The sequence below is a fragment of the Lissotriton helveticus genome, chromosome 2_1, assembly GCF_964261635.1.
Source record: "Lissotriton helveticus chromosome 2_1, aLisHel1.1, whole genome shotgun sequence".
In the NCBI taxonomy this organism is placed as follows: Eukaryota; Metazoa; Chordata; class Amphibia; order Caudata; family Salamandridae; genus Lissotriton; species Lissotriton helveticus.
Genome location: NC_136059.1, coordinates 3,170,703 through 3,193,445, shown reverse-complemented (window position 1 = coordinate 3,193,445; position 22,743 = coordinate 3,170,703). Strand labels below are relative to the sequence as shown.

Genomic DNA, 22,743 nt, shown 5'->3' with positions numbered 1-22,743 from the left:
CCCCAGCCAGGGCTACACCTTCATCAGGGCTGGGATGTACAAATCCCAGTGGGACAAATTCATCTGCAATGAGAATATATACATAGTTCAGCAAAACAACAACTACTGCTTAATTTATCAATTATCAATTGGAACAAATGAGCAGAGAAAAATCAATTAGCTGATATCAAAATTCAAAGTACATCTCAAGAATAGACTGCAAAAAGGTGCACAACATAAACCACAAATGTAGACTCTACTACTTTATAGACCAACAGTTTTACAGGATAAGATGAGAGTAGGCCAAAAATACCCGTGTAGTTATGAAAGAATAAAGAGTGGGAGGTCAGAGTGGGAAAAAAATAAACAAAACCATAAGTGTATAATGACACTAACAGATATCCAGACCCCAGGGAGTTAGTTAGCCAAAGATTACTGTTTGGAGTACAGTCCCATGTTCCGTAGAATTAAAGCATGCTACAATAGTTGGAAGAACCTACATGGACATCATACCAATATGGAAGTAGGACACATTAGATTCCAAGGGAGGAGGGTTGTCCTCGGGGGACCAAATTACTACAGCCTCCCATAACTGACGCTTCAACAGGGGTCTGTGAAAAGTATAAACACTATTACTAAAGAAAGCCAGACCCGAAGGTATTGGGGCATACCATAAACCCAGATCAATCCTCAACAATCCAGGAGGATAATACCTACCTAGTGCATCCACTACTGGCAGTTCTACGTTGTACTCGTGTAGGATCCTATCCCTTGATGCAATGCCAAGAAGATGGAGAACAATGGGTAAGGTACACCTGGAACGGCCTTCAGTTTAGCCCATAGGGCAGGTTCAAGTATCTACAAGGAGATCAACTAGAGCTTAGCTAGGTCTGGAAAAACATTCTGAAATCTGCGATGCATAAAAAAGTTAAATCCACAGTATATCTAAGATGACAGGAGCAGTCCCTGGAAGACCACAGCTAAATATGGGGCCAGGCTAGCATAAGGGTATTTAAACCAGGCGGCAAGTGTGGGCTCTCACAAGATGTTAAAAGGGACCTAACCCCACGACGGGCGGAATATATACCAGGTTAATATTGAGCCCTACCCCAGACTCAAAGCGGTAAATTACGTGAGCCAAAGCGCACATATGAAGTAGGCTCAATGGAGTCTAATAACGAGATTATATCTGCCATAGTCAGGCCAAAAAAACACAGGCATATGAGGCCCGAGGGGTACCTCCCTATCTATTTATCGAGATCAGGCTAAACAAGGGACCTCGATCAGAGAGGCAAAAAAATATATTAAAAGAAGGTCCCATCTCTTTACACAACTAAGCGGGGCCCAAAAACATAGGTATTACCAATTAAATGCGGCCCGAACACTGCCATTATAGTCCCCGTGTGCTGTCGCACTCACCGCCAAATATTCCCAGGTGTCTCCAAATGGGGTAATTCAACAGGACGTCCTGCAACGTTCAGAGGTTTCCAAGGCAGTGAAGCGAAAGAAGGAAACCCGGTCAGGGCGCAATTTAAACCGCGCGAAGGGATGCGCAAATACACAGACTGCTGTGTCAGGGCAGTCCCAATAGAAAGAGGACTGCCGGTAATACAAAGATAAGCTTGTAGTAAATTGGCGGCCATCTTATAACATTAATGCAATTCTTGCACCACAAATACGGGGTGCAGAAGTAAAAAATGAGTAAAAGTAAAAGAGCAATCAACAAAAGTATGCCGCCCGTTCGAAACAGGCCTCTAAGTAGAATATGAAAACGTCTGAATAAGAATAGGCAGAAGAATTAGAACCAATTATAATATTTAAAAATAACACGCAATTTTTTATAAATAGAGGAAGAATAAAGGCGAATAGCCCGGACCTCAGTAGACAACGGGTTCTCCTACAAGAATCAGAAGTCAAGAAAATATCAACCAATACAGCAAAAAGGTTCTCCAGACACTCACACGCTTGAAGAGAGAACTTAAAGCTACAAGCGCGTGTGTACAGGTGGGCTGTAAATCAACTGCCAGGGCCAAACAAATTTGTATAAAGGGAAAATTTCCTCTCAGCCGGGGGGTCCCTGTTACAAAATGGTATTAGGCCATGGGCATTCCTCATTGAGGCCCCTTCTAACCGAGTCTACAAGAAAGATCCAAAAGACTTCTCGTTTCTTGCGCACAGTAGTGGGGTCCATGCCCGGATGAACTTGGATTTTCTCCAATATGGACCACTTAAGGTCTCTGTCAGAATGATTCTTCTCATGCCAATGGGTCACTAGGGGACACATAATCTATTAGTTCATATGTTAGATCTGTGCTCCCCTATCCTAAAGTGGACCTCCTGTCCAGTTTCCACACTGTAGGGGAGGTCACACAGGCATAAGATGAAGTAGACCACATTAGCCGTGCGACAATTGGTCATTTTGGTTAAAGAAATAGTGTGTACAGGAATACTGATGGTATCCCCAATGAGAGCATTGGGGCAAGCTTGACAATTCCCACACCGATGGTTTCCCGGACCGGGCCCAAACCACATATCGACGTTTGTACTAGTTTTTGGCATTCCTGGAGTTTCCCTCTCACTATATAGTTCTTCAGATTTTTATTTCTCCTGAAGGGGAAAATTGGTTTGGGAAGATGTTCCTTCTCGTGGCCCAAGTTCAGGAGATACCAACTGGAATTGACAGCCTGTCTGAGCTTATGACTCAGGTTGGAATGTCTAGTTACGCAAACTATTTTATCCAAAGCTTCTTTGTCTTTAGGTTCAAACATGGACTTTCTGTTAAAGTACCTAGCTCGTTTGAAGGAGTCTTTAATCAATTTATCCGGATATTCCTGATGTCTCAGTTTTACTTTGAGGATGTCAGCTTGATAACGGAAGTATTTGATATCGGAGCAATTTCTCCTAATGCGGAGAAATTGGCTAAACTGAATGCTATCCCTTTGGCAGCGGGGATGGAAGCTGCCGTACTGCAACAAAGTGTTCCTGGCAGTGGGTTTGGTAAAAAGGATACTTAAATTTCACTGTTTCGATGTTCGATCATTTTCATGGAAGCTATGGAATGGCATGGGCCAAAGTGAGTGAGAACTCTCTATACAGTTGAAGTTCTAACCCTCTCCTACTGGCACCAGCTTTGGGGTCTCTCGTCTCAGTGTACAGAAGTCCCTCCTCCCAATAGACCCTGTGGGAGCCAGTGACTTCTTCCCTTTCCTGTTCAGCAGCTTGCTGTCGCAGGCTCTCACGACTGGGACAAACTTGCTGTTCGTGGCACAGCTGGGCCCAGGAGCTCAATCCCTCTTGAGCTGACAAATCCCCTCCCTGAGAAAAGGGGTCCTAAGTTTGTTGATGTGTAGAAGTGGTCCCCCAGTCTTAAATGTTAAATGTCGTATACTTGTAAAGCGCACAGCTGCCCCAGCAAAGGGGCGTCCCGGCGCTGTGTACCGCTGGGTAACCCGTCCTGGCTTTCCCTGTGGGATGGTCTCGACTGGGAATCCCCAAGGTGGAGCTAGGCATCCCCGGCGTTGATGGGGCCGTTGTTGAGATTAGGCAAGCTAATGCCCAGAGTTGCCGAGTGGGACCCGGGGTTAGAGTAGGCACCAAGGCGAGAATTATCAAGTCCGCTAACCCTGGTCCACGACCCTGCCGCGTCGGGAATTGAACCCTGGTCCCGGGCCGACTTCTGCTCCCGGGTCTGCCGCCTCTAACCAGTGAGCCACACCACTCCACACCAGTGAGCCACACCACTCTCTCCAGTCTTCTTACCCTTCCTTTTGGAAGGTTGTGCCATACTTTCAGGCTCCAACTCTCCATTTTCACCCTGTTCTCGAGTTTGTGCTCGTCTACACACACCACACCACTTCCGTCCATAGAAAGGAGTCCTTTTAAAAGGTGCCCACAATGCCACTCAAAGTTCCCACATACTGACAAACACACGGTATGCAAAAAGTGTTTGTCACCTGAACACAAAGAAGAGGATTGCCCGGCGTGTGCCCAATTTCGATCCAGGAAAACGATCCGGAATCGACGGGCTGCCAGGTGAGAGATGCAGAAGTCGGAACCGGAGACTATCTTCGAGGACGACCAAGAGCTTCCCGTAGCGGCCGACTCCGATCTCGAGATCGTCACCGTTGAGGACCAATCGGACTCCGATGACCCGATCACGCCGGGGCAAAAAACTGTGAGTACCCAGCCCCCCACTCCACCCAGCCCGAAAAAGAAGGCTCCGGTGAAGTATCGCCGAAAGGCCTTAGCCAAGATCGAGACATTCCTTCGGAGACCCCACCTCTCGGGCCGTCTCTGAAGCACAAATGCCTCCAGGTGGCCTAGGCTCAAAGAGAGTCATCGAGCCAAAAAGAGTTCTCCAACCAAAGGTCATCGAACCAAAAAAACTGGTAGACCCAAAGGGCGGACAATCAAGAGGCGGCTCGACCGAAGATCATCGACCCAAAAAATAAGGTCGTTGATCCAAAGGGTGTACAGCCTAAGAAAGCTGTCGACGCCGACAAACCATCGGCACCAAAGAGCGTCACGCCGCAAAAACATTCGGCACCAAAAGTCTTATCAGTCGATCCCAAACAACCATCGAACCGAAGACATCGGAACCGAAGAAAATCGTCCAACCAAAAAAGGTCGTCGATCCAACTGATACAGGCGAACTTAAAAGGCTGCCGAAAACACAAAAAAGACAATCGACTCGAAAAAATACCAGGCTTCGAACAAGAAACGTACCGAACCAAAAGCCCCGGTCGATCCAAAACGAGTCGCCGAGCCTAAAAAGGCCGCCGATCCAAAGAAAGACTCTAAAGACAAAGAACGAGTCAAACCGAAAAAAGTTATCGGACCTCATTCAGCTGTCGGGCCCAATAAAGAGCCGACACCAAAAAGCACCGAGCCACAGACTCCAAAAAAGGTTCATAAATCTAAACCCTCGACGCCAAAGCCACGGACTGTCGAGGAAGAACTACTCCACCCACATCCAGTGTCCGAGGAGCAGGCTAAATTATATATCGATCCAGATACAGGACACGTCATGGTCTACCACAGAAAGAAGAGGCCTTTACCACAAGACACTCCTTCTCCAGTTCCTCCAAAGAAAAAAGACTTTGGCACATCCCCCTCAAGGCCTTTCACTCCTCCTCCTTTTCTGCCTGAAATGCCTTTCGTTCCGTACTCTCCCACACACTCTAATTATAATGAGGGAGAGGACATGGGGGAAGCTCCTCAATACAATTATGATGACACTGGGGATCCTGATCAACAAGATAACACATGGGTTGACCAAGATGATGACGAGCAGCAGCCCATCCCAGATACTTCCCCATACCCAACAAACCCGTCACCTACATACGACACAATCATGTTTAACCAGCTTATAGACAGGGCAGCTAAATATCATGAGGTAGATATGCACACTGACCCTATAGAGGAAGATTTCTTGTTCGACACCTTCCCCACTTCTGAGAAAACTGTCAGAACTCTTCCAATGCCTAAAGGGGTCCTCAAGCACGCGCCAGATATCTTTAAAGATCCTGCTAGGGCACGAGTGCTCAATCCAAGAGTAGAGAAAAAATATAAGACCGCACCAGCAGACCCTACTTATATAAAACAACAGTTGCCTTTAGATTCTTTAGTCGTCGCAAACGCTCGTAAACAAGCCAATTCGCAAACAGGAGACGCCCCCCCTCCTGATTAAGAATCAAAGATTTTAGAGGCATCAGGAAAAAGAGTAGCTTCACAAGCTGCTAACTCTTGGAGAATCGCTAATACACAAGCTCTGTTAGCGAGATATGATAGAGCACAGTACGACCAACTCGAGACTCTAATGCAACATTTACCAGAACCCAACGACCTCATTCAGGAAGGCAAATTCATAACAAACGCCTCCATCAAATGCGTGCTAGACGCAGCCGATACTTCGGCCAGGTCTATCAACACCAGCGTTCTACTGCGCAGACACGCATGGTTACGCATATCTGGATTTAAGAGCAAGGTGCAATCCACCATCCTCAATCAGCCAGTAAACCAAGATTTTCTGTTTGGCCCTGCAGTTGACACCATTTTAGATAAAATGAAAAAAGACACTGAAACTGCCAAGTCAATGGGGGCACTTCAGTTCCACCAACACCGGGGCTCCTTTCGTAGCTCCTCATATAGAGATGCAGGAAGGGGCAGCACTTCGCCAACCTCCTCCACCTTCAAGTCAAATACCCAGGATACTTATAACAAAGGCTCCAATAGAGGAGTTTACAGAGGAAACAATAATAAGGGCAGAGGACGTGGAGGCAATAACACCGGAGCCTCCACTGCCACCAAACAGTGACTTCACCACACTCCCTCCAGAACACACAACACCTGTCGGAGGCAGAATCAATCAGTTCCTACCTGTCTGGAACGCAATTACCACAGACAGGTGGGTGAGACAAATTATCCAGTATGGTTATTGCCTGGAAATCACTTCTACTCCACCCAACATACCACCCAAAAACCATCCCATGTCCAAAGAGCACATAACACTGTTACAGCAAGAGGTCCAATCCATGCTACAAAAGGGCGCCATAGAGCCAGTCCATTTTCAACACCAAGGAACAGGAGTATATTCTCTATACTTCCTAATTCCCAAAAAGGACGGGTCACTCAGACCCATACTAGACCTCAGACCTCTGAACCAATACATACTATCAGAGCGCTTCATATGATAACCTTACAGCAAGTTCTCCCACTGCTTCGGCAGGGCGACTTCCTTGCCACATTAGACCTCAAAGACGCATACTTCCACATACCTATACACCCAGCTCACAGGAAATATCTCGGGTTCACAATACAGGAACAACACTATCAATTCAAAGTTCTCCCCTTTGGAGTAACTACAGCTCCAAGGGTGTTCACCAAGTGCCTAGCTGTAGTGGCAGCACACCTCAGGCGGCAACACATCCACGTGTTTCCCTATCTCGGCGATTGGCTCATAAAAGCCAAATCAGACGTCCAAAGTGCAAGTCATACGTCTCAGACACTCCAGCTGCTACACAGTCTGGGTTTCTCAATAAGTTACCCAAAATCTCATCTGCAACCCTCCCACATACAACAATATCTGGGAGCTACAATAGATACATCAGTAGCAAAGGCCTATCCAAATCCAGTCAGGATAGCCAACATGCAGACACTAATCCAAAGGTTTCAGCCACGACACGCCTTACCAGCTCGAGTGTTCATGCAGCTCATAGGCATGATGGCCTCCTGCATATTCATTGTCCCCCATGCCCGACTACAAATGCGTCCGCTGCAAGAATGCCTAGCACGGTAGTGGAACCAGGCTCAAGGACAACTAAAAGACCTAGTGTTGGTAGACAGTCGCACTTACAAGTCTCTGCAGTGGTGGAACCCACAAAACCTTTCAAATGGGCGACTGTTCCAAGCGCCAGTTCCACAAGTAGTATTGACAGCGGACGCATCACTAACAGGATGGGGAGCCCACCTACAGCAATACACAGCCCAGGGACTCTGGACAGCCAAGCAAAAGACACTGCATATCAACCAATTGGAGTTGCTAGCAGTTTTTCTGGCACTTAAAGTGTTCCAAAACCACATACACAACAAAGCGGTGTTGATCCAGACGGACAACCTGACAGCCATGTACTACATCCAAAAACAGGGAGGGACACACACTCCGCAGCTGTCTCACCTAGCGCAGAGCATATGGAGGTGGGCAATTCCAAAGAACATCTTTCTCCTAGCAGAACACCTGCCAGGGAAAGACAATCCAATAGCGGATCTGTTAAGCAGACACAGTCAACAGATACACGAATGGAAGATTCACCCTCAAGTTCTCCAACCATTCTTCCAAGAATGAGGGCATCCAGAGATTGATCTGTTTGCCACAAACGGAAACTCAAAATGCCGGTACTTTGCCGCCAGGTTCGCACATCCATTGTCACAGGGCAATGCGATATGGATGAACTGGTCAGGCAGATTTGCGTACGCTTTTCCACCAGCTCCACTGATTCCGCTGGTGGCACGCAAACTACGTCAGCAGTCACTAACAATGATCCTGGTTGCTCCAACATGGGCCAGACAACCATGGTACACAACGTTCCTGGAGCTTTCAGTGGTTCCACATCAAAGACTGCATCTATCGCCACATCTCCTAACTCAGAACCATGGAGAAATCAGGCACCCAGATCCCAATCAACTGAACCTAGAGATCTGGCTCCTGAAGTCTTAGAATTTGGATATCTCAATCTGCCTCCTGACTGCATGAACATTATCAAATAGGAAAGACGCCAAACCACTAGAGCATGCTATGCAGCCAAATGGAAGAGATTTGTAATTTATTGCAATAACCAAATCAATCCATTAGACGCTTCAATACGAAACATTATCTGTTACCTGTTGCATCTTTAAAGATGCAATCTAGCATACTCTTCAATAAGACTTCATCTTGCAGCTATAGCAGCTTACCTCCAAAACTGACAACATCTGTCTCTGTTCAGAGTTCCACCAATCAAGGCTTTCATGGAAGGGCTCAAATGGTTAATCCCTCCCAAACACCCACCTTCACCGGTCTGGGAACTTAAATATAGTACTTACCAGACTGATGGGACCTCCTTTTGAACCACTCCACTCATGTGAACTGCAATTTCTAACATGGAAGGCGGCTTTTTTAATTTCTATCACTTCACACAGACGAGTAAGTGAGTTACAGGCTTTAACTATTCAGGAACCTTACATGCAGATACATGCAAATAAGGTGGTACTACGTACTAACCCTAAATTCATGCCAAAGGTCTTTTCCACTTTCCATATCAATCAGTCCATTGAACTGCCCGTTTTCTTCCAAAACCCGCAGTCAGTAGCTGAGAGAGCCTTACACACACTAGATGTAAGAAGAGCTCTGTTATATTACATTGACAGAACTAAACCATTCAGAAAGACACAGCAACTGTTTGTTGCTTTCTCACCACAACATAAAGGTAACCCCATCTCTAAATCAGGAATAGCTAGATGGATAGTTAAATGCATTCAAATATGCTACCCAAAAGCTAAACGCACTTTAACAGTACCCCCAAGGGCACACTCCACGCGCAAAATGAGGGAATCCATTGCTTTCCTGGGAAACATCCCACTAGAAGACATCTATAAGGCAGCCACATGGACTACAATACACACTTTCACCAAACACTATTGTGTAGATGTGCAAGCAAAGCAGCAAGCTGCTGTAGGCCAAGCTGTCCTCAAAACCCTCTTTCAAACTGCTGCAGCTGGGACAGGCGTCCACCGCTAGAGGAGGTACTGCTATACAGTCTATGCAAAGATATGAATTCAGCAGCCCACAAGCCTCGAACGGAAAATGCTACTTACCAGTATGCATCTGTTCTTGGCATGTAGGGCTGCTGACATTCATATCGCCCACCCTCCTCCCCGGGGCCTGTCGCAGCTGCAGGGTTTTCTTTGCATGGCCATCTTTACTCTACTATACTCCATCTTTGCCACAATGGCGAAAAACAATCTGAGGATGGAGTGGATGCCCATGCGCACTATGGTCCAAGGGAGTAGTCGCCTATCTCGTGATACTTCGAAGACTCTTCCAAGACAACAAAGTGCAATCATCCGGACCCAACACTAGGTGGCGATCTATGCAAAGATATGAATGTCAGCAGCCCTACATGCCAAGAACAGATGCATACTGGTAAGTAGCATTTTCCTTTCAAGTCAGGGGGGCAGACAGCCAGAGTGGCTAACCCTCCCTCTCCTTCAGAGACTAGAACAGCCTCCGCGTGAACGCTGACTTGTTCTGGGCACACTGTTGATCCCGTCTCAAGATTATCCTCTCCAGTGCTGGAGGGGGACTAGGGGCATTCTTGTTGGGACAGGCAGCATCTCCAGTAGCGTGTCCAACCTTCTTACAGCTATGACGCCGGCCCTTTAGGTGGTCAAAAGTCTTACCCTTATATCCCCCAGTGGACTGGGAAGACCTCTGCGGCGCAGCCTCTTGAACAGGTTTTTGGGGGCCTTTAGAAGACTCAGGGTTTTATATTTAGGTGGAATCACCCCCTTTCCCCTGGGGAGGTTTTGTAACCCCTTTCTTTCGGTCACCCCCGGTGGTTGTTTTTGTCACCCTTGCCTTGACCCAATGGGCTGCCTTCTTTCCCAGTTCTTGGGGGCAAATTATACCGAGGTCCACCAGATACTGAAGCAGCTTTTCATTAGTGCAGTTACATAACGTGTTCTTTCATCAGGAGTTTGTAAATCCCAACAGTCATGTGCGTCGCGTCCAGTCAACCGACCATCGAGTGTTTTACTGAGTAGTCCATGAAGTGAACTCCGGATTGGCTTGGGGTTTAATGAGCCCCCCTGAATCTAATTCTATATTCCTCAGTTGTGAGTCCAAAGCCCTCAGTCAGGTGCCCTTTATGAGGTCCTAGGACTCCGCATCTGGCCGAGTGAGGGTCAGCAGTTTGTAGCTGCAGTTACCAGAGAACAGTTCCCAAAGTAAAGCCCCCCAGAGGGACTTCTTCACTTGTCTCATTCCACAAGTCCTCTCAAAGGTTGTAAACTATTTGGTGTTGTTATCACCTTCCTCATATTTCGGACACTCCGTTGGGGGATTTTAGGATTCTAAGTGTTTTTTTCTCCCTAGGTTTGATATTGCTGCCACCATTGATGGAGGGAGGGTAAGCCCAGCTCCAATCTTTCTTTTTCTAGAGCCAGGAGCCTACTGATTTGGAATATATTCAATAGGTGAGGAATCTGCAGGTAAAAGTACCCATCAGAAGAAACGTAAGGCCACCTGCTCCTGGAGCTTGGAACACCAGTGCGTGACTGCTTCCCAAGACCAGTGTGTCTTTGAAGCGGAGAGCACTGGAAGCAGCGAGGTCCAGTAGAGGATCCCGGCGAGTGGATCTCTACAACGAGGTATGAGTAGACGGCTGCTGCAGCGATCGGGTCGTTGCCTGTGTAAAGAGGAGAGTCAGCGATCCAGTTTGCAAGATGGGCTGACGTGAAATATACTGCAATGCTGATTGGGCTGTAGCCCGTGTGTGGAGGAAAGTCCGCAACTCGGTATGCCAGGTGCAGCTGCTGTGAAGTAAACTGTCGTAACAATCTGGCTGTAGCCCATGTGCGGAGAAAAGTTGGCGACCCCTTATGTCAGGTGGGGCGACGTGAAGTGTATTGCGGTGCCGATGGGGCCATAGCCTATGTGAGGAGGAAAGTCGACGACTGCCTGACCCACGCTACCATTGAGAGTCAAGTGCCGAAGGATTACTTGGCACATTTGTTTATGATACATAGTAGGTCGGAACCTGGGGCATGAGCAGTAAAAGACCTCCTACACGAGGGGCCTAGTTGCTCCTGTTTGCCCTGTGGCTCTGTTCAGAGTTCTGATAAGGTTTCACTTGCCTAGGTGAAACTCGGAAAGCCCCAGTTTACTTTGTTGTGCTAGTCTCATCATAAGGCATAACAGCTTCCCTCTCACTGCCTGCTTACTCCAAAGCTGAACACACACATCTGTGTCCGAATCAGCAGACTCCGCTTTTCTCTCATTGCCTACTCACTCCTGATGTCTATTGATGTATGAAGCCCAATTAAGACTTTTTATCTTCTACATTTCACAGCTGGCAAAGAATATGTGAGGCCAATGCAGAGAAGAAACCTGGTTGACGAGTCTGTTCCATCCGAGGAGGGCTCCTGGACTGTTCCACTGGTGCGACTTGGTGAGTGAACGTCTTTGTGCACAGTTTCCTGTTAATTTATACTATAACTGCAAACAGAACGAATGCATTATTGTCAGCTAGATTAGGCCTTTGGCACCAGTCTTCATTGAGACCCAGTCGCTTCTTTGCACACCAAGGCCAATTGTGCCATAGCTCCGAGCCAGAAGATTGGACCCTTTGAGAGACACCCTTACGACTTCTCGCCAAACTTCAAGTGGTGCGATGGGGCTGAGTCCTGTTCAGTGTTCATGCACTTATGACTACTTTTTAACTTTGACTTACTGAAAGACATCCATCCGGAATGGGCCTTTGTGCGGGACCGGCCTCATGACTGCAACTGAGAACAGCCTTTCGATTTGGAGCCGGCCTCTGTTTTGAAAGCATCTTCTTCTTATGCTCAGTGAAATAGAGCTTCACCTCCTACTCCCGGATCACCTTCAGGTAAACTTATCATGCGACTTTGAGTCATCACGAAAGCCCCGACCTCATAGGTAGATGTTGTTTGGGTCTGTGATCAACATCTTCTTTCTGCAGTCGTAGCATGGCTTGAATCCTGACGTTTTCATGTGATACGTCGTTCTTGGCATGCTGTCTAGAATGCATTTAGAGTCGTCAGAAAACTGGCACAGTTGGGAGCAACGAAGGGGAGGCGCTTATATCTTGCTCCACTTCCTTCCTTGTGGGATGTTAGGAAGACACCACCAAGCCATACAGCAACACTTACAGACAGGCAGCGGCACAACTTAAAAAAAAATCTCAAGATACAATCTGGAGTTTGAGAATATTCTGACCGATGTCAGTTAGCACCGATGTCCTGGGGTCATAATACTACTGAACTCCAAATGCGTGACCAAGAACTCCCTTTCAGCCCTTTAAGGTCTCAGGGTAACGGGGACAAACATTCATTGCTTAATTTAGGAGGTGGTGCGAAGGTAGGCACTCAAACTATACATTAAATAAAACAGTAATGATTTGAAAGTTTAGAAAGTTCTTATTTTTAGAAAGAAAATGATATTTATAGTTTATAAAGTTCCAACGCTTCTACAAGTGTAAGTGGTCCCCTCACAGGATAGCTAAGCATAAATTCAGAGGGGGTAAACCCTACTCCCTTCTGAGGCCCTTGCCTATAAGCGAAGAGCAGGCACGGCAAAAGAACATCCCATCTCCTTTTGTGTTATTTCAGGGTTCCCCATGATCATGCCCTTCAATGTCTTGTTGAACCTTTCAACACAACCATTGGTTTGTGGGTGGTAAGGGGTAGTTCATTTGTAGTTCACTCCACACTAACCCCACATGTGCTTCAGATATGCAGACATAAAGTTGTTTCCTCTGTCTGACACCACCTACTTAGGAAACCCTACCCTGGTGAACAAACCAAGGAAGGTCTTGGCGACTGCCGGAGCTGCAGTGGTCCTAAGGCGAATTGCTTCAGGATACCTGGTAGCATGATCCATTACTACCAGTATCAATGTGATCCTTAGGCTGTGGGTTGTTTCAGTGGACCCACTATGTCCACCCCAATCCTTTCAAAAGGAATCTCAACCACTGGTAGTGGAATTACGAGGGCCTTTGGGTGTCTAGCTGTATTGATTCACAGGAGATGACAAACTCCTTCAATTTCTGAGACATCTGAGACCCGTAGAAATGACTGCCAAGCCTTTACCAAGTTGTAGTCTGGCCCAGGTGCCCAGCTAGGGGAATGTCACAGGTCAAAGTGAGTGAGAACTCTCTATACAGTTGAAGTTCTATCCCTCTCCTACTGGCACCAGCTTTGGGGTCTCTGTGTACAGAAGTCCCGCTTCCCACTAGACCCTGTGGGAGCCAGTGACATCTTTCCTGTTCAGCAGCTTGCTGTCGCAGGCTCTCACGACTGGGACAAACTTGCTGTCTGTGGCACAGCAGGTCCCTAGAGGGTCCCCTGGGCCCAGGCGCTCGATCCCTCCTGGAGCTGACAAGTCCCCTCCCTGAGGAGAGGGGTCTTAAGCTTGTTGCTGTGTAGAAGATGGTCCCCTATTCTTCTCACCCTTCCTCTTGGGAGGTTGTGCCATACTTTCAGGCTCCAACTCTCCATTTTCACCCTGTTCTTGAGTTTGCACACGCGCACACGCACACACACACACACACATACACCACCCTCCCCTCTGGTTGCAGCATGTCTGCTTGTGTCTTCCTTTCTACCTCGCCCATGCTGAGGTCTCCAGCTCATTTCCAAGCAGACATGCAGCTGAGAGTTGTGGGTAGATCACTACCTGTTTCAGGCCAGCAACCCTCCAGTCTAATGTCACCATAGCCCTGGCATGGTTAGTGGTGACACTGTCCGTGTTGATCCCGTCTCAAGATTATCCTCTCCAATGCTGGAGGGGGACTAGGGGCATTCTTATTGGGACAGGCACCATCTCCAGTAGCGTGTCCAACCTTCTTACAGCTATGACGCCGGCCCTTTAGGTGGTCAAAAGTCTTACCCTTATATCCCCCAGTGGACTGGGAAGACCGCTGCGGTGCAGCCTCTTGAACAGGTTTTTGGGGGCCTTTAGAAGACTCATGGTTTTATATTTAGGTGGGATCACCCCCTTTCCCCTGGGGAGGTTTTGTAACCCCTTTCTTTTGGTCACCCCCAGTGGTTGTTTTTGTCACCCTTGTCTTGACCCAATGGTCTGCCTTCTTTCCCAGTTCTTGGTGGGCAAATTATACCTACGTCCACCAGATACTGAAGCAGCTTTTCATTAGTGCAGTTACATAACGTGTTCTTTCATCAGGAGTTTGTAAATCCCAACAGTCATGTGCGTCGCGTCCAGTCAACCGACCATCGAGTGTTTTTACTGAGTAGTCCATGAAGTGAACTCAGGGTTGGCTTGGGGTTTTGTGAGGCAACCTGAATCTAATTCTGTATTCCTCAGTTGTGAGTCCAAAGCCCTCAATCATGAGGTCCTAGGACTCAGCATCTGGCCGAGTGAGAGTCAGCAGTTTGTATCTGCAGTTACCAGAGAACAGTTCCCAAAGTAAAGCCCCCCAGAGGGACTTCTTCACTTGCCTCATTCCACAAACCCTCTCAAAGGTTGTAAACCATTTGGTGTTGTTATCACCTTCCTCATATTTCGGACACTCCGTTTGGGGATTTTAGGGTTCTGTAGTAGGGGACCTCTGTGTATAGTAATAATCTAGTGAATAGTACCGCCCATGTGCGTGGACCCCTGAGCAATCAAAAAGAATCTCTTACGGTGTCGAAAAATGCAGAACTGCACAGACACTTAAGAGAGAATTAAAGACAGATAATGCAGCCTATATCCACAGGCTACACTGTCCAGTACTTCAACTAGAAATTCCACCAAAAAAATCCACAAACAGCAAAGCCTGTCCAGATTTCCCTTGCTTTAGCAGCAAAAACCCTCTGGGAATGATAGAGAGGAAGACATGGACAGACAAGCCCCATAGGCTGCCATTATGTGGCTCAGAACAGGATACTGTGCCTTTAAGAGAACTTTCCAGAACGTCACAGTATCCCAGAATGCACTGCAGGTCCCTTTTACTTTGTTCTTTTTTCCGGCTCCTGCAAGCAGGACCCTGGAGCATTGAGCTCTCCCTTTTCAAGGGTTTATTGGTGATTTTTTCACTTTTTTTTTCAAATATTTGAGTACTTTTCTGAAGTACTTTGGGGCTTTGCTTCCTGGTGTGTGTTTTGGTGCACTCTTTAATGTCAATATGCCTGCATTATTCGACAAATGCCCTGAGTGCTCCAGGAAGAAGGCCAAGTCGGACCCACACGAGGTGTGTATTATCTGCCTTCCTTCATCTCATGTCCCAGAGGAGTGTGACATCTGCCAGGGTTTCTCTAGTAGGACCCTGAGGGATAGGATGAAGATCAGGCTTCAGGGCCTCGAAGACAGAAGACTGAAGGCACAAGGTGGGTCTGGAGGGGCTTCCTCTGCCCATCGTGAGGCCTCTGGGGGGCTCCCCAGGGGCAGGAAGACCAGCAAACGTCCCCATTCTCCGCCTGCGTTGATTGCTCCGACTACGGCGTCGAGAGGGATGACTACAGTCTGTTCCCCGTCTCCCCAGGGCTCTGGGTCGAAGCGACGTCGGCGCTCGGCGTCGAGGGATCTGAACAGGCCACCGTCGAGGTATCCGTGACGTTTTCGTCCTCGTCGTTGTCGAGTACTCGACGTCGAGAGGTGACCCGGCGTCTGCGCTCGCCGTCACGGCGACACCGCCGTTCGCCGTCGTCGAAAAGGAGAAGGTCGTCGTCGAGGGGATCCTTGACGTCGAGGAGAAGATCGCCGTCGAGGCACAGGAGGTCGCCGTCGAGGCGTAGGAGATCGCCGTTGAGGCGTAGGAGATCGCCGTCGAGGCGAAGAAGGTCCCTGTCGAGGCGAAGGCATTCGCCGTCGAGGGATAGGCGCTCGCTGTCAAGGAGACGAAGCTCGCCGTCGAGGCGCCGACGCTCGCCGTCGGGTCGCCGTTCTTTGACGTCGAGAAGGCGCAGAAGGAATTCTGGCGCCTGGAGTCAATCTGGCAGGCGTCAAGTGCCTATGGGAGACTCTCCAACGTCCCAGCCTAGTAAGGAGGGCGGGTCGTCGGGCTCGGTGTACTCCGTAGTGTATACCCCTGCTAGGCCGAAGCCAGTTACGCCGCCTCCTCCTCCATTACCGAGAGGACCTCCTCCGAGGGCTCACACCCCTCCACCACTTCCGCCTCAGCCTCGACCTCCGCCTCAGCCTCAACCGCCCGCTGACAAGCCTCCTCCGATTCCTCCGAGGACAGTTTCACTGCCACGATATCCGACAACTCCTAAGGGGACCCCTCGGCCGAGGGCCCCAGCCAAGCCAAAGTTGCCCGCCCCGGTGGAACCGGCGGGGCGACCGAAGCCAAGGAGGTCGCGATCCTGCTCCGGACGGAGGGGGAGATCGTGCAGTCGTCACAGATCTTCTACAAGGTCAAGACGGCGCCACAGGAGGCGCGTATCACGGTCCCGCACAGACTCTTCCAGGACCAGGACCTACTCCCAGACTTTGTCGGAATTCCCGGGGACGAGAATGTCTCCTGTGGACGACATCAGCACGTTCCAGGATGTTCTCCTGAGGGGTGCAGCGAAATTGGGAATCACGGTGACGGCTCCAACACCTACGACGTCTGTGATCTTTGAGGAGCTTCATAAGAAGCATTTGTCTCGCCCTTTACTACCGCTCGTACCAGGATTGGTAGAGCCCACGGAGGAGCTGTTCTTCACACCTGCAGTGACGAAAGCCGCTCCATCCCGGCTTCTGAAGAAGTACAAGGCCTCGGATTCCGACCCGGCTTTTCTGTGGATAGACCCGATTCCGGACTCCGTTATAGTGACGGTGGCCAGGAAACCACATTCTACCTCCCCGTCTTCTACCGTGCCTCCTGATAAGGAGAGCCATGAAGGCCTCTAGCGATGCGGCTTTGCTAGGGCAGTATGATCGTGCCCTGTGGGAATCCCTCCAGCAGTTCACGGAACTCCTGCCACGAGATAAGAGGGAGGATTTCCAGGAGATCCTGAAGGAGGGGATGCTGGTTTCGAACCAGGTCATCAGCGCGCTGTTGGAAATGGGATCCCTGGCTGGCCAGGGCTTTCGCCAAAGTCAGTCAGAGACCACCACTCCCAAGTCAGGGCAAGGGAGTTACACGCCAAGATAACCCCTACTCACCCTCTAGGTAACGTGGCGCGAGCAGCAAGGCTAAACTTGGAGGCGATGTAAGTTAAGTATTTGCGCATGCACCCCAGCAACAACAACCAAAGGCCCACCACAAAGGAAACTCCACACAAGGTTCTATAAAAATAGCCTTTGTATTACACCAAAACACATTAGATAAAACACACTTTACAATGTGCCAGAGGCACGGGCAGAATTTACAAGGGATTATTTACAAGACAGGGCCACCTGGACCACTGTCAGGAATCAGCACTTTTAGAAGTAACAATACAATACTTGTAGGCCTAGAACTTAGAACATAGCCTATCAGACAGTACCTTCCGTCCTGGTTGCACGGGATAATGCGAGTGACCTCCTTAGTAAGCTTGAGCGGGCGACCCAGCGAAGCGGCGCGGCTCCGGGGAGAGCGGCGCTGCTCGAGGCTTGGACGGGCTGCCGGCACGGTACAAGCGTTTCTCTGGGGCGACCAATGTATGCGGCTCAGAAGAGGAGGGGGAGGCAGGATGCGGGCGACCCAGCGAAGCGGCGCGGCTCAGGGGGCAGCGGCGCTGCTCGAGGCTTGGACGGGCTGCCGGCACAAGCTGCCGAGGGGAACGAGCGAGGCACACTTCAGCGAGGCCCCAGGGGCCAAGGGAGATCAGACAAGTCCCAGCAATTTGGCAGGGAAGGCACCATAGAGTCCACTGGTCCTGGGACTCTGGTCAGGGGGCAAGCTTAGTATCAAGCCCTTGGGATCACTTATAACAGAAGATCACTGTAACACAAAATAGGACATAAAGCATAAAACCAGTACCCACTGGTAACTGTTAAGTACCCCCTACGCAATCCTAACCACCCTAGGAACAGGTCACGCAGGGAACCAGGACCTTACTAGCACCACCTGCACTAGCAAGAACAACCACCTCAGTATCATAATACACATAGGGGCATAGACCTGGGGACAAAACACATGATGCAGAACCTACATTCAGCGGTGTAAGGAGCACATGACGCATCAACACACGTTCAGCGGTGTAAGGAACAGGGCACATAATGTATCAACAACACATTCAGAGGTGCAGAACACAGGGTGCGCAAAACATACTACACATTGTACATTTCCTAACACCCAAAAGCAATAGGACATAGATCATAACAGCATCTAAACCTTTAGCGTAGAACTCACAAAGTCCAGGTTGCGCCACTGCGCCAAGACCTAAACGTAGTAGCTGCCCACAAAGTGCTGGGCAGCTGAGGGACAGAACAGGGGGCCTAAACGCTGCAGCTGGCACTAAGTGCTGCGCAGCTGGGGAAAGGCCAGGGATGAAGGAGTGCGCCTCACTCCTAAAGTCCACAGTGTATGTCCCTAGGGAAAGAAATACCTACACGGTGCAGCTGCCCACTACTTGCTGGGCAGCTGGGATCAGAACACGCCAGGGGCTCTCACTAGCCCCTCAGGAACACTGCGCCACACTGAGCCATCTGGCTCTCGAAATACTGGGCACCTTAGAGCCTCTCTGGGCTTGTAAATAGGGCGGGGCTTTTGCTGGAGTCCCCCCTCTGGGGACTCGAGATGGCCATCTGGGCAGTGGGGTCCCCCACAGGGGACCTAGGAACACCTGGAGAGCCACTCGGGGCTCGACGAACCATGAGGCCGGGTTGGAGCCTCTCAGGGCTCAAGAGCAGCAAGTGGGCCAATGTGGGAGCCTCGCTGGACTCAACAAACGACTGGCCTCTTAGAGCCTCTCTGGGCTCTTAACACAATTTTGCGGCATAGTTGGAGTCCCCCCTCGGGGGACTCGACATCACTTGAGGCCTCACGGGCCTCACAACACCAGGGTCTCGCTCTGGAGGGGAGAGGCGGGCACCGGACACATGCCCCGACGCCCCCTCCCTTCCGCACACACTCACCGGGTCTCTGGCAGCAGTCTGCCGGGGTTCTCCCTCGCTCACGGGGGCCTCGGCGGACATCCTCTGGTAGCGAGCAGGGCTCTCCCTCACCTCATGGGAGCCCCGCCCGCTCGCTCTCTCATCTTCACCCGGTCCCCCATCTCGGGACCGGGGCACGAGGGGGAGCTGCAAGGCTCCGGGTCAAACTCCTCATCCTGGTGGTGCTGGCCAATCGCAGCGCGGCGGCGGGCGGGACTTCCTCCGGCAAACCGGAAGTCCCGCCCCGCGTCAGGCACAGTAGTGCCTGGCTTCCTGTTTTGTGGCGCTCGGGCCGCGGCGGTGAATCTCGGGGGCATTAAAGAGGGGTGGCACCCTCCAGAGATTAAATAAACAGCAATCAAGCGAGGTAGGCACTCGCTGGGGCCCATAATCGGGGTGGCACCCGTCAATTAGGAATAAAGTGCAACGAAGCACTCGGGGGTACCAAAAAGGGCAGGAGCGCTTCCCTCAGAGGGAAAACGACAGCGCTCTGCCCAGGCAGGCAAATAAAAGCGCTCCCAGCGCTAAAAGAGAATAAAAGGGCTCTCAAGCCCAAGTTGAAAGCGCTCCTCCATGCTAGGGCCTCACACGTCCAGTAAAGAGTCCTTCATGAAATGCAGCAGGTAGGGGGGCAAGGCTTCCAGGTCAGGAAGCAGGGTCCACCAGGAGTCCATCAGCAAGCCAGGGGCTGGGCAGGGCCCAGGGAGGCAAGCCTTTCCCTGGGCCCAAGCAGCAGCACGCCCCTGGCAGATTCAAGTCAGCAACCAGAACATTTTCATGGGGTCACAGCCCCTCTTTTATACACCTTTCTCTTTGTCTTTAGGTGCAGGGTGGGGGCAGAACCAGTCGCAGCTGGTCTGGGAGTACTGTTGATGGCCCAACCACCCATTCTATTCACAGGCAGGGCTAGGGTCATCAGTCACACCACAGGGGGGCGGAGCCAGCATTGTGTGGGGAAAACCCAGCCCATCCAGGACACAGGTACACTCCTCCCACACATCACTCATGCTAATCTCCCACTCACCACCGGGGCAGACCCACACAGACTTCCTGGAGCCTGGCATCCCAGCCAGCTCCAGCCAATCACACGCCAGCACCCTCACAGCACACGTACAGCCATGTCTAGAAAGGGCGCTTCCCTTCTAGACACATACATGCTGCATACACCATCTCGCAGCATTCACTCCCCCGAGTTCACACATACCAAACTTGACCATGCACACCTCACGCACCAGGAACTACCAGGGACACAGACATTCCCCATGCATTCCTATGGGAGGGCAGGCCAATCTCACACACGCACTCAGGGAGAGCACGCACTTTACACTGCGCCACAGTGTCAAAGTGCGCAAAGACCAGAAATCACTATAATTTCAAGGCAAAAAGTTCAGGGGTGACCCTGCCAGAAGGCCCAAGTCCAACACGACCCCCTTCCAGCCAAAACGCAGGGTAGGCCAATCACCACCGTGATGGACTTCCCTGCTTGGGGCGATAGAACACGGACGCGGGCCCGCACTGCAGGGACACCCTCCGGTTCTACGCCAAGTAGATCCATAAGACAAGCACATCCTTAAAAAAAAAAAACACAGGCCCAACTAGGTTACCCCACTGGTACTCCTTAGCTGTCCACGGCTAGGACCAGGCCCTAGGCCACCCAGATACCACTGGTCCTTGCCAATCCACAGAGTGGGGGGTGGTAACCCCTGGCCTACAATAGCCATTCTCCACTTCCTTTCTCAGTGTAGTTCCAAACTACCACTGATCCTTCAACCTAGGGTCCGCACCCTCAGGCTGACCAGAGGTCACGGGCACGATTGCCCCACCCTACCTCTACTTCTGAAGCACCCTCCAGAACACAACTCTCCCACCAGTTTAGGACCTGACTTCCTCAGCAGCAGTGTCCACAGTCAGACCAGCACAAGATCGGTGTAGTAAGGCGTTGCACTTTGCGGGTTGCCAGATGCGGCACAGGCGGCGGCTCGCGGACCGCGTCGAGACGGGGACGGCGAGCGGCATAGACTGCGCGGCCGAAGGCAGACGCGGCTTAGTGCGGTGCCTACAGGACACCAGGCTGGTCATGACAGAGTCACAGCTCCCTCAACTGGTTTACCACCTGGGATTCAAATTCACCGGATGCACAGGGGTCAGACTTCCTCTGACCCCCTTCCAGAGTTCTGCACCCTCCCACTGTAGAATAGGGTCCCTCCACTTAAGGTAGGCCCCACCTGCTCTCAGGGTAGTACCACAACACTCAGCCAAGAACCCTAAAGATCCCTGCTAGGCCTGTACCACCCCTTCTGGGAAACACAGGGTCTCTTCACTTAAGATGAGCCCCACCTGTGTTCACAGGGGTACCCCTAGAAGACAAACCGGCCAGGACACTGGCTACAGTCGCCCTGCCGTCCAGGACAGGCAACACCTGAACCTGGCTCCCTAACCCAGGGACGCTACCCTTTGGTTAGATGCCTGGCGCACCAGGACTTCTACAAGTTGAAAACAAAAATCTAAGACTTTCTCTCCTCCTTCAGCAGCAAGGCAACCACTGCAGGTCAATACCCCATACAGCTTACCCGGTTCCTTCTCATCAGGCAGGAGTTCCCTCTTGTAACTTCAGGACACTACATACAGTTGCCCTGACGTCCAGATCCGGAAACACCGGCTACTGGCTCCCCAACCGAGGGACGTACCCTTTGGTCAGATGCCTGGCGCACCAGGACTTCCTTGAGGGTGACACAACTAATGTGTCGTGTACAAGTCTGCCTGACACTCAGGACAGAAGTGGCATCACCATGGTCACTCCCTGGCGACACAACCCTTCTGGTTGGCCCCTGACCCACTGGTTCTTCCACTGGGGAACCTATCCCCCTCGCACCCCTCCATCTGGACTTCTGCACCCTCCCAACTGGAGCGGTACTGCCAGACACCAGAACTACTGGAACCCTGGTTACAGAGGTTCCACGTTCTCCAGACACTCTGGAAGATCCTCCTCAAATGACCTATTGGTACAGCCTAGGCCCCCGACCTGATGTTCCCTCTAGAAACATTCCAGGCCCTGACACTGGGTTTCGGGCACCTGGAGACATGCAGTCCCACCCACTCCTTCTCCTCTTGAGACAGGACGTGAGCCCCTACACCGAGACCTAGCTGGGCTACACTGAACCTCTTCCACCACGCTGGGCTGGAAGACACCTCAGACACTCCTTTTGGAATCACTCCATCCCCTATGCCTCTCTCCTCCCAGAACATTACCAACTCCAAAATTCTGTCTCTCAACAGACCACAGAAATCAAAAAGCAGGCTCCACTATCTGCAGACGTTCTTGGGAAAAGTTCAACACACAGGACTTAGGTATCTGAACAAAACTAGCATTCAGCAAGCTCCCCATCCAGAGAACTCACAAACACATCCAGTGCCACACACCATTCATCCACACACACCCCTCCCCAGACTGGTAAGGCAGTTTCTACCACCCCTGACTT

The 22,743-nt window shown here is 50.5% G+C and overlaps 1 protein-coding gene across 2 annotated transcripts in view; it reads left to right on the top strand.

Moving 5' to 3' along the window:
• The window catches only part of LOC144817651 (uncharacterized), a 434,119-nt gene that overhangs the window by 141,230 nt on the left and 270,146 nt on the right, over positions 1 to 22,743 (top strand). For both annotated transcript variants that reach the window (XM_078674371.1, XM_078674372.1), the window contains one exon: positions 11,586 to 11,684. In XM_078674371.1, coding sequence (XP_078530497.1) covers positions 11,586 to 11,684 — 99 coding nt within the window. The remainder of the gene's footprint in view (positions 1 to 11,585; positions 11,685 to 22,743) is intronic.